This window comes from Hemitrygon akajei, chromosome 5, assembly GCF_048418815.1.
Source record: "Hemitrygon akajei chromosome 5, sHemAka1.3, whole genome shotgun sequence".
NCBI lineage: Eukaryota > Metazoa > Chordata > Chondrichthyes > Myliobatiformes > Dasyatidae > Hemitrygon > Hemitrygon akajei.
Genome location: NC_133128.1, coordinates 174,541,260 through 174,553,930, shown reverse-complemented (window position 1 = coordinate 174,553,930; position 12,671 = coordinate 174,541,260). Strand labels below are relative to the sequence as shown.

Genomic DNA, 12,671 nt, shown 5'->3' with positions numbered 1-12,671 from the left:
TCATACAACAGAGGGATAGGGGTAGATACTCTACTCTCAGCTTAAAGAAGGCAAACGTAAAAGAGGCGGACAACAGAAGATAGTCATAGACGTCTTAAAAGCCAACATGAAGAAATGTAACATCAACATCAACAATTGGGAAACCAATGCCAAGGACAGGAAACCCTGGCAAACCATCATCCGAGAAGGAACAGCAACTTTCGAAGCCAACAGATGTGCAAAATTAGAAGAAAAGAGAAGAAAATGGAAAGAGAGGGGACAACAACCAAAGCCCGATCTGCCACCTGGAACTACCTCTCCTGAATGTAGAAGAACTTTCAAAGCCAAGATTAGATGAGATCAACGGAACGAAGACCATCATCCTCGACCACGACGAGGGGTAGATATACACAGCAGCTTAGGACTGTCACAATCTCAGGTCATTCTAGATTCTAGACCATCTTCAACAAAGGAGATAAACTCTTCAACATAGTTAACTACAGAGGGATCTCCTTGTGTTTTTGCTACAAGGAAAGTCATTGCCAGAGTCCTCCTTAGCTGCCCTTGTTTGAGAGTCAAAGGGCTGCACCCGGAATTACAGTGTGGGTTCTATCCACCTGGAGGCAGCATAGTGGACAGTGTAATTACTTCAAAGGAAATACAAGCACCACACATGGCCTTTGAAATCACTAAAACCTTTGACTCTGGCATGAATAGATAGACATTTTCCTGGATAAAAATGGCATTAGGGGATACGGTGAGCGAGCAGGTAAGTGGACATGAGGCTAGGTTTAGATCAGCCATGTGATCTCCTGGACCAGTTTTCAATAGCCTGGATGGGTCGGAGCCGAATTTTCCAGATTTTTTCTCCTCAATTGGCAACTCGGTTTTTTGCCCCCGGGTGATCACATGGGTTTGGGCGGGATGAATAATAAAATAAAATGGGCGGCATGGTGCCCTGTTGGTTGGCACTGTTGCCTTGTGGGATTCGGTGAAAACTAGAGTTAAGATTGGATCAGCCATGATCTTGTTGAATGGCGGAGCAGGCTTGAGGGGCCGATTGGCCTACTCCTGCTCCTATCTCTTATGTTCTTATGTTATGAATAGGAGCTGTGGAACACTCAAATTTGATTATCCAAGAAATATATCTACATCTTACATCCACTTTACAAAGGCAAGCCTCCTAACCAAAGGGATCACAACAGAAACTACAGAGACTACGTAAATGCACACCTGTATCAAGCCAGGCTGTGAAATCTTTTATGAATATTATAAGTTACAAAAAGATTATCTCCCATTCTTCTAAGTTTGAGAGAGACCAGCTCCAATCTTTTTCATCTCTCCTCATATAACAAACCCACCATCCCTATAAGAGGTCTAGTAAACCTTTGCCGTACTTAATTTATGGCAAAGCCAAGTTTTCTTAGGCAAGGAGACTAAAACCACAAACAAAAGAGAAAATTTGCAGATGCTGAAAATTCAAGTAACACACACAAAATGCTGGAGGAACTCAGCAGGCCAGGCAGCATCTTTGGAAAAGAGTACAATTGACGATTTGGGCCACTACCCTTCAGCAAGATCGAAGACACCACACAGAAGACACTTCGTCTCACCAAGGCATTAAGCCATTACAGTATGACTTCCTGACTCCTGTATTCAATGTCCTGCTAGACCCACTTTAGTAACTTGTGTAGAAACATCTGCATGGTTCCCTTTGAATTTCAATGCTAATCTCTCATCATTTTAACCGATATTCTGCTTTTCTGTTATGTTTATCAAACTGGATGACCTCACAATTTTCTACATTGAGTTACATCTGCCATGTTCTCACCTAGTCAGTTTCTTCAAATCCCCTTGAAGCCTCTTTACTTTTTCACAATCCCAACAATCCTCTGTTTCATCAACAAACTTGAAAATATGAAAAAAATTGGTTCCCTCAAATAACATGTTGATTAGAAAGAGCTGGACTCACGGTACAGATACCTGTTGTACCTCACTAGTCAAGCCTTCCAACCTGAGAATGATGCCTAGTCCAGTAACCAATTCTCTATACATGTCAACATTTCACCTCTGATTCTATGTGTCTTAACCTTGATGACCAACCTCCTGCATGGGACATGTAAAATCTAAATGCACAAGATCCACTCATTCCCTCTCATTTATCTACTAGCTACATCCTTAGAGAACTCAAATAGATATTAGCCAGACATAACTTACCATTCATTATGGATAGCAGATAGGATCAGAAGTGTACATGTAAAATACTTAACTATTTCAAGAGGTACACAAGAGAATAAGACGTACAATTCCACCTATGAGAATCCACTGAAATGAATAAAGAAATGATGTCTATCTTAAGTACAATGACAGTAAAATAGATCAGAGACTGAGAAATTCTGCAAGAGGTTAAATCTTTAAATTAAGTGAATATGTGAATCATACTTTCATTGTAAAAACTAAAGTAGTATAGTATATGTAAACATGAGATATATCTGCATTGAAGTCTGAGTGAAATAAGGAAGATATACATGTTTTAGCAGTTCTTGTCTTTCTCTAATTTATTATACTCCTGGCTCTTCATATTACATGGCTTCTTACAGGAGCAGGTTAAAAGCATAGCCTGTGGGATAAACAATGGGCATCTGTGGGTAGCACTGATGGACAGTTTTAACTACCTGCCAACTGTGTTCCACGAGTCGTGGAGGGTCAAAATCATCCCTGTATTTTCAGCTTCTAAATTGAGTTCACTGCAGAGTAATTTTGTTTAGAAAATTAGATGCATTAAATAAAGTTAATGGAAGGCATTGTGAAATTGATTTCCAGAACACATACACATTTGACATAAGCCTGGATATTTTTGCTGAAACTCATCACCAGCAGTGAGATCCCAATTGAACTTTGGTCAGTTGCATCAAAGTGGCTTATCTTGCTCTGTCAGGCTGTATGATAGACCAACAAAGAGACGATGAGCAACTGTAGATTTGCAGGCCATGCACACAGTGATGGGTTTGTTTCATAGTGAGCCCTGGAGAGGTTCACCAGAATTATCCCAGGAATGAAGGGATTAATGTATTTGATGGCACTGGGCCTTTACTGCTGGATCATAGAAGAAAGAGGGGAGATCTCGATGAAACATCAAATATTGAAAAGCCTAGATAGGGTCGAAGTGGAGAGGATGCTTCCTATATTATGGGAATCTCAGACCAGAGGGCACGGCCTCAGAATGGAAGGATGTCCCTTTTACACAGAGATGAGGAGGAATTTCTTTAGCCAAAGGGTGGTGAATCTGTGGAATTCAATGCCACAGACATCTGTGCAGGCCAAGTCATTGGGTATATTTAAAGTGGAGGTTGATAGGTTCTTGATTAGTAAGGGTGTCAAGGGTTGCGGGGAGAAGGCAGGAGAATGGGGTTGAGAGGGATAATAAATCACCCATGTTGGAATGGTGGAGCAGACTCGATGGAGCGAATGGCTTAATTCTGCTCCAATGTCTCACAGGCTACAATGAAACTATTTTAGAAGCTGTTTAGCTGCCAAAGTCTGAAGCATAAGTGAGGAGAAATCCTCATCAAAGTCCAGCTCTGCTTCTGGATTCCACAGGGAGTCCAATGGAAGCAGAGTCTAAAGCCTGCCCAGTCAGCATGACATTCCTACATTCACATAGGAATCCTGAAACTTACTGATACGTAAGCTGAGAGCCACTAAGAATTCTATACAAAACTGCCAGGTTTCCTCACAAAAATACAAGCTGTAATTGTGAAACAACTGAAAACAAATTGGGTTTGAAGAGGAGGGAAATATTTTGTTTTTGTGCAAATGCCATGATTCAGTAACAAATATGTACCGTAGATTCCGGACTACAGAGCGCACCTGATTAAAAGCCGCTGGCTCTAATTTTAGAAAGAAAATCAATTTTTTACTTGTACAGGCCGCACCGGATTTTAGGCCGCACCGGATTTTCGGCCGCAGGTGTCCCACGTTGTAATATGAGATATTTACACAGAAAGATATTACACGTGAGGATTTTTTAACTTTTAATTAAATCCATATGGTAACATAAACAAATACATATTGCAAATGCTTTTTTTCGAACCGTGCCTATAACGCGGCTACTTTTAAATATACGTTGCGTATACTTTTTTACTGAACAACATTCCAATATCTCCTAACGACTGGTAAAAAATATATATACTGCAGCCTACCAGGAAAAGTTATTGATCGACTTTAACTTAAAAGCAGCGTTCGCTCAGATCCAAAGCCGCTCGCGTAATGCCGCTCCCCCCCTCCTTCCCGTTTATCGCAAACCGGTATCCCACAAGACGCGGCAAAACCGGGTGTAACGTCATAGCATCCCGCGATGTAGTACAGAAAACAAATATAGTTAAAACACTTCTAACTTTAACTAACAAATGAATTACTAAGCGAAAATATTATAAACTAAATAACTGCCATAAAGGCAGCACAATGCTTTTCTTCGAGTGTTTTCCATGTTGATGAGGGTGAGTACAAATGACTGATTTACAATAATTTAATTGTGAATGTGCGCTTGATTTATCGTACAATTTCATTGGACCTCTGTGAACTACTCATCAATTTTATTGGTCTACTGTTACGAGGCAAAATGTTTTTGGCGGCATGAAAAAAATAATGCATTAGCCGCACCGTATTAAAGGCCGCAGAGTTCAAAGCTGTTCAAAATGTGGGAAAAAAGTAGCGGCTTATAATCCGACATCTACGGTACTTTATTTCATGCTGAGGCTTACCTTTCATAACTGGATGTGACCTAGGCTGTAGTTTACTTGCTGGTTGATGATTAGTTACTTCATCAGAAGCCTTTCAACACAAGTTTAAACAATCAAAATTACCAACAATATTGTTAAAATTCAATGAATATACTCAAATTTTATGATCTAAAAATTAATTTAAAATAATACTAATTGTAGACACAAATAAACCCAACGGTGTAGGAATACATTGGGGTTCAGCTACACCCCAGGGTTCTGAAATTGTGGAGGCAGTAGTAATAATCATTCAAGAATCACAAGATTCTGGAATGGTTCTAAAGGAGTGGTATATTGCAAATATCACTTTACTTGTGTTGTAGGAAAGACAGATGTGCTTAGGGCATGGATCAACACATGGAATTATGATATTATTGCCTTTAGTGAGACTTGGTTGCAGGAGGGGCAGGACAGGTAAGCTCAGTATCCCAGGGTTCCTTAGTGTACTAGAGATCAAAGGTGGAAGGGTGAAGTTACTAACCAGGGAAAATGTCACAGCAGTGCTTAGTCAGGACAGACTGGAGAACACATTTAGTGAGGCTTTATGGGTGGAACTTAGGAATAAGAAATATACGAGCACCTTAATAGGGCTATATCATAGACTACCCGTGGGATTTAGAAGAAAAAAATTATAGAGAGATCGCAGACTGTGATAGTAGATGATTTTAAATTTCCATATATTGACTGAAATTCCCATACTGTAAAAGGACTAGATGGGATAGAATTTGTCAAATATGTTCAGGAAAGTTTCCTTAATCAGTACATAGAAGTCCCAATGAGAGAGAGTAGAATACTTAATCTCCTATTACAGAATGAGAAAGGGCAGTTAACAGAAGTTTATGCAGGCAAATAATTTACATCTAGTGATCATAATGTCATTAGTTTCAAGTTAATTATGGAAAGGGATAGTTCTGGTCCTTGGGTTGAGATCCTAAATTGGAGAAGGGCCAATTTTGTTGGTATCAGAAAGGATCTGGCAAGTGTGGATTGGGACAAGTTATTTTCTGGCAAAGTCGTACTTGCTAAGTGGGAGGCCATCAAAAATGAAATTTGGAGAGCACAAAGCTTGATTGTGCCTGTCAGAACAAAAGGCAAGGATAACAGGTTTAGAGAACTTTGGTTTTCAAGAGATATTGAGGCCCTTTTTTAAAAAAGAGGAGGTGCATAGCAGGTATAGGCAGAAAGGAACAAATGAGGTATGCGAGGAGTATAAAAATACAAAATAACACTTAAGGAAAACAGTAAGTCTAAAAGAAGGCATGAGGTTGCTCCAGCAGACAAGATGAAGGAGAATCCTAAGGACTTCTACCGATATGTTAAGAGTAAAAAGATTGTAAGGGATACAATTGGTCCTCTGGAAGATCAGAATGGTAATCTATGCATGGTGCCGAAAGATATGGGGGAAATCTTAAATAGATTTTCTTCATCTGTATTTAGAGTCCATAGAAGGGAGGCACAGCAGCAGCGAGTCCATGGACCATACACAGGTTAGAGAGAGGAGGTTTTACATGGACCATACACAGATTACAGAGAGGAGGTTTTACATGGACCATACACAGATTACAGAGAGGAGGTTTTACATGGACCATACACAGATTACAGAGAGGAGGTTTTACATGGACCATACACAGATTACAGAGAGGAGGTTTTACATGGACCATACACAGATTACAGAGAGGAGGTTTTACATGGACCATACACAGATTACAGAAAAGGAGGTTTTTGCTGTCCTTGAGGGAAATTAGAGTGGATAAATCCCCAGGGCTAGACAAGGTGTTCCCTTGGACCTTGTGGGAGGTGAGTGCAGAAATTTCAAGGGGTCTTAGCAGAGATATTTAAATCATCTTTAGTTGACAGGTGAGGTATCGAAGGATTGGAGGATAGCTAATGTTGTTCCACTGTTTAAGAAAGGCTCTAAGAATAAACCAGGAAATTATAGGTTTGAGAGCCTGATATCAGTAGTGGGAAAGCTATTGGAAAGTATTCTAAGGGACTCTATATATGAATATTTGGATAGGCAGAGATTGAATTGGGATAGTCAGCTTGTCTTTCTGCATGGTAGGTCACGTATAACCAAACTTACAGAGTTTTTTGAGGAAGGTACCAGGAAAGTTGATGAAGCCAAGGCACTGAATGTTTTCTAAATGGATGTTAACAAGGCATTTGACAAGATCCCACATGGGAGGTTGGTCAAGAAGGGTCAGTTGTTTAGCATTCAAGATGAGGTAGTAAAATGGATTAGGCATTGGCTTTGTGGGGGAAGCCAGCAAGTGGTAGTAGATGGTTGCCTCTCTGACTGGAGACCTGTGACTAGTGGAATGCCACAGGGATCTGTGCTGGGTCCACTCTTGTTTGTCATCTACATCAACAATCTGGATGATTATGTGGCTAACTGGATCAGCAAATTTGTGGATGACACCAAGATTGAGGGTGTAGTGGATCGCAAGAAAGACTATCAAAGCTTTCAGCGTGATCTAGACCAACTGGAAAAATAGCTTAAAAATGGCAGGTAGAACTTAATGCAGGCAAATGAGAGGCTTTGCACTTTGGGAGGACCAACCAGAGTAGTTCTAACACAGTGAGGGGTAGGGCACTGACTGTGGTAGAACACAGGGATCTTGGAATACAGATCCACAATTCATTGAAAGTAGCATTACAGCTAGATAGGTTCGTAAAGAATGCTGTTGGCGCATTGGCCTTCATAGGTCAAAGTATTGAGTACAGGAGTTGAGAAGTTATGTTGAAAATGTGTAAGATATTTTTGAGGCCTAATTGGGAGCATTGTGTGCAGTTTTGTTCACCTACCTACAAGAAAGATGTAAACAAGATTGAAAGAATACAGAGAAAATTTACAAGGATGTTGCCAGCACTGGAGGACCTGAGTTATAAGAAAATATTGAATAGGTTTGACCTTTATTCCCCAGAATATAGAAGACCGAATGGAGATTTGATAGAGGTATACAAAAATTATGAGGGGTAAAGATAGGGTAAATGCAAACAGGCTTTTCCCACTGAGGTTTGCCGGGACAACAACTAGAAATCATGGGTTAAGGGTGAAAGGTGGGATGTTTAAAGGGAACATGAGGAAAGTCGTCTTCACTCAGAGGGTGGTGAGAGTGTGGAATAACTGCCAGCATAAGTGGTGGATGCAACTTTGATTTCAACATTTAAGAGAGTTTGGATAGGTACATGGATGGTCCAGGGGCAAGTCAATGGTTTGGCATGGACTAGGTGGGCCGGAGTGCTGTAGTTTTCTAGGACCCTGTGGCACTCTTTAAGAAGGGCAGAAGGCAGAAGAAAGGAAATTATAGGTCAGTTAGCCCGACTTAATGGTTGTGAAGATGTTGGAGTTCATATTTAAAGATGAGATTTTTTGGTACTTGGAGACACGTGATAAAGTAGACCAAAGGGAATCATGGCTGAAAAATCTTTGAGGAATTAACAAGCAGCTTAGACAAAGAAGAGTCAGTGGATGTTGTTCACTTAGATTTTCAGAAGACCTTTGACAAGGTGCCACACATGAGGCTGCTTAACAATATAAAAGCTGGTGATACTACGGGAAGGATGGTATTACAGCATGGATAGAAGATCAGCTGATTGACAAGAGGCAAAGGGTGGGAATAAAAGAAGCCTGCACTGGTTGGCTGGTGTGACGTGGTCGGTGCTGGGACCACTTCTTTTCATGGTATGTGTCAAAGATATGAACGAAGGAACTGATGGATTTTTGACTAAGTTTGCTGATGATACAAAGATAGGGGGCAGGTAATGTTGAGGAAGCAGGAAGTCTTGAAAACAGGAGTTCCCAACCAAGGCCCCACAGACCCCTTGGAAGAAGGTTGGAAACCTCTGCTGTATAAGGACTTTGACAGATTGAGAGAATGTGCAAAGAAGTGGCAAATGGAATATTGTCCAGGGAAGTGCACGCCATGCACGTTGGTAGAAGGAATAAAGGTATAGACTATTTTCTGAATGAGCAGAAAAGGGATTGGGAACTTATGCAAGATTCCCCAAAGGTTACCTTGCAAGTTGAGTCAGCGGTAAGAAAGGCAAATGCAATGTTTTTCATTCACTTCAAAAGGACTAGAATATATGAGCAAGTATGTAATGTTAAGGCTTTATATGGCATTGGTTAGACCGCACTTGAAATATTGTGAGTAGTTTTGGGCTCTTTGTCTAGGAAAAGATGTGCTGGCATTGAAGAAGGTCCCGACGAGGTGCACAAGAACGATTCTGGGAATGAAAAGGTTAATATAAGTGGAGCGTTTGATGTCTCTCGCCTGTACTCACTGGAGTTTAGAAGAATGAGGGGTGAACCTATTGAATATTGAAAGGTATAAATATAACGGACATGGAGAGGATGTTTCCTATAGTGGAGGAGTCTAAGACCAGAGGGGACTGCCTCAGAATAGAGGGACATCAATTCAGAACAGAGATGAGAAGGAATTTCTTTAGCAGAGGGTAGTGAACCTGTCGAATTCTTTGCACTGTGGGCTATGGAGTCCAAGTCATTGAGTAAATGGGGCCACATATTTTGCAATTGAAAATGTGAATTGTTACGTCATGCATTAATTGCAAACAAATAAGGAAAGGGTTATCAGAAACTATAAACAATGCTTCATTAGAAATTACCCTTATAATTTAAAGAGCATCCATATTTCATACGCAACTTAATAGCTAATCTTATGAAAACAACACTGCTGATAATGTAGGTGTCTTTTTGTAATTAACTAGCTATGTTTTCTGAGTAGAATAATGCATATCAATTGTATGGATACAGGAACTTGTTACTTTTTAACCCTCAACTTGTCTTGAACACATGGTGCATCAGTAATTGTACACTACTGACTTCAAAATTTTATTTATATTTTTTAATAAAAGAACAATGGAAAGTATTAATCTCTTTAAAATTTCTAACAACTTACTCCAAAATGTATACCTTTTAATCTTACAAATGCTTAACAGAGTTACTGGCAAATCTGTGCATTTTTATTTCATCCTTTCAACATCAAGTGGTAAGCAGCAAAAACTGGATCATACATCAAAGACTATGTGCGGCTCCAAGTCATAGAATGACTCTTCCATTTCACATATTGAATTCAAGCAGAATATCAAAGTGCTACCAAAGAACCTCAGGTCTTTACAGAGAAAAGGGCTTTAACATCTGTAGAATGTGAAGTGCAAGACAAATCACCTCAGGGAAATGCTAGCGTTTATTCGCAGCAGCAAATTTCCAGCCTTTTGATTCTCTTATTCACTGTACCACCCTGTCTCTCCACTGAACCAGTTCTATGCAAGCAGCCCTTTGTCTCAAAAACTTCAAACATTACTATAGTGGTTTCATGTTAAGATAGCCACTCTGAATACATTTCAGACCTGTGCATTTAGGTTTTTGAAAAGATTGAGAGACAGTATGTGAGGGAATGGGTTGGGGGGTGAGAGATGGAGTGCGGGGGGTGTGAGTTGGGGGTGTAAGCTACAGAGTGTGAGTGGAAACATTGAGATGGAAGAGGGCGAGAAAGGAAATGAGGGGGTGTGAAAGGTGACAAGAGGAGGGGTTGAACTAGGGGTGGTCAAAAGAGGGGTTCAAAAGGGGAGAGGAGGGGGTGATGGGGAAAGAGGGAGGAGAAGAGAAGGATTTGTGAGGATGTCTATTGAAAAAATTTCTTGAATGTGAGTTAATATGCAAAGATTGTGTTTGTGACAGAGGGGAAGATGAGCCCGTAAGAGCATGGGATGGGGGAGTGTTACCTTTTCATCTTTCATACTCTGGACTTTAATGCCTTCTTCTTGAGATTCAAAATAACTGATGTGACTGTAAAAAAAAGTAAAGTTCAAAGCTACAAAACTATAATTATACAATCTATAAATATAATGTAGATGTAACAGAAAAGCATTTAATGACACATTGATCATCACTTTATATGGAGAAATTCTGCCTGAGTTACTTTACTAATTTCTTCATCAAGAATAAACAAGATCATTGACGTGATGCAGCTTGTGATGGAGAGCACTCAGTAAATTTACTCCTTAACACGTGGATTCACTCACACATAAACGTTGCCTAGTCACTCTACTGTCGTCGCTGTGCGTGCAGGCACTTATAATTAGTCTCATAATAAATAATTAGTCTCATAATTAACCCGTTGTTTTCCCTCTGCATTGCTACGTACATACAGAGTCAGACACCAAAGCTTAGTTGAATTTCATTCTTTACTTGTTCTTATCTGTTGTGTTGAGCATTCTGCTGGTTCATGCTGTCATCTCCCGGCAGTCCTGTGGTGTCAGCTGTGTCCTAAACTACGCTGATGCACTTGGGTTGGCTTTATGGTGCCTTGCCCACCATACATGGCAGAACATTCCATTTCTTTGGTTATGGGGATATGTAAATGTGTATACAGTATGCCGTTTGTATACTGTATTTAAGGTAGATACTTGTTTATTTTGTGATATGATTGTAACTGCGTTGTGCGGTGCACCATGCTCTTAATTCATGTGTAGTCCTAAGCTAACTTTGTTGGTAATTAAGGATGTTATGTCCAGGTGCCTAATGAAAGGAGCTCATCATCCTGAGTATGAGAGAGAGATAGGGGCTGCCAGAAGTTCAAACTGGACAAGACTAAATATGGAGTTATTACTGTGTTTTCTTGTAAATATATTTTTGTAAATATTGGCATTTTTCTTTTCACTAGTTTCCATTAATCTTTGTAAATTTGATACAAGTGCTAGGTGACTCCAGCCAATTTTTCTTTGGTCATAACCCAGATTTCTAACGCAGTTTACATCAAAAGTGCACCATCTGCACTAAAGCTTATGCTGATTAAACTGACTTCTTAAATAGCTTTCAATCAAAATTACACAGGGGCTTCACAAACCAATAAACCTTGCAAAATTCTGAGGCAAGCGTGTTCCTAGTTTGTTCATTAGAAGCTTAGCAAGCACACTTTATTTCTGGAATCGATGAAGTTTAGAGAACTCACGTTGAAACCAGTCATTCAGATTGACTCAACACTGACAGGAAACTTCCTTTTTATTTTATAATATTCTAATGTAAATAAATAAGGGCAGTGAGAGCAAGGTTGTTCATATAAGCAATCAAATCTAAAACCTGCTATCTGCTTTTTTTACGTTATGTTCCCACACCACATTTTACTGTAAATATCAAAGGTTCTAACTATTTGGGCCTATTTTATATGTATAGTCAAACAAGGCAATTCTGACCTCACTAAAGGAAGAATCTTGTACTATTCGTCAGTCACTCCTGCTGTAGGAACCTGCAAGGAGACCAGGAGAGGAGCTCAGTCTTGCTGAGAGTTCCCTGTATTTTCGTCGAGGATTCTGTCAGGTATAGTGAAGCAGAAACGATCTCAAGGACGAAGTAAACATGAGGAAACCTGCAGATGCCGGAAATTCAAGCAACACACACAAAATGCTGGTGGAACGCAGCAGGCCAGGCAGCATCTTATAGGAAGAAGTACAGTCGACGTTTTGGGCCGAGACCCTTCGTCAGGACTATCTGAAAGAAGAGATGGTAAGAGATTTGAAAGTGGGAGGGGGCGGGGAGGGAGATCCGAAATGACAGGAGGGGGAGGGATGAAGCTAAGAGCTGGTAAGTTGATTGGCAAAAGGGATACAAGGCTGGAGAAGGGGGAGTATCATAGGACGGAAGGCCTTGGAAGAAAGAAAGGGGGAGGAGAGCACCAGAGGAAGATGGAGAACAGGCAAGGAATTATTGTGAGGGAAAGAGAGAGAGAAAATAGATAGATAGATAGATAAATAAATAAATAAATAAGGGGTGGGGGGTAAGAAGAGGAGGAGGGGCATTAACGGAAGTTAGAGAAATCAATGTTCATGCCATCAGGTTGGAGGCTACCCAGACGGAATATAAAGTGTTGTTCCTCCAACCTGAGTGTG

At 40.3% G+C, this 12,671-nt stretch overlaps 1 protein-coding gene across 2 annotated transcripts in view; it reads right to left on the bottom strand.

Moving 5' to 3' along the window:
• Window positions 1–12,671, bottom strand: part of myo3b (myosin IIIB) — a 464,201-nt gene that overhangs the window by 114,918 nt on the left and 336,612 nt on the right. For both annotated transcript variants that reach the window (XM_073047270.1, XM_073047271.1), the window contains 2 exons: window positions 10,509–10,572; window positions 4,743–4,812 (listed from right to left, as the gene is read on the bottom strand). In XM_073047270.1, the coding sequence (XP_072903371.1) occupies window positions 4,743–4,812; window positions 10,509–10,572 (134 nt within the window). The remainder of the gene's footprint in view (window positions 1–4,742; window positions 4,813–10,508; window positions 10,573–12,671) is intronic.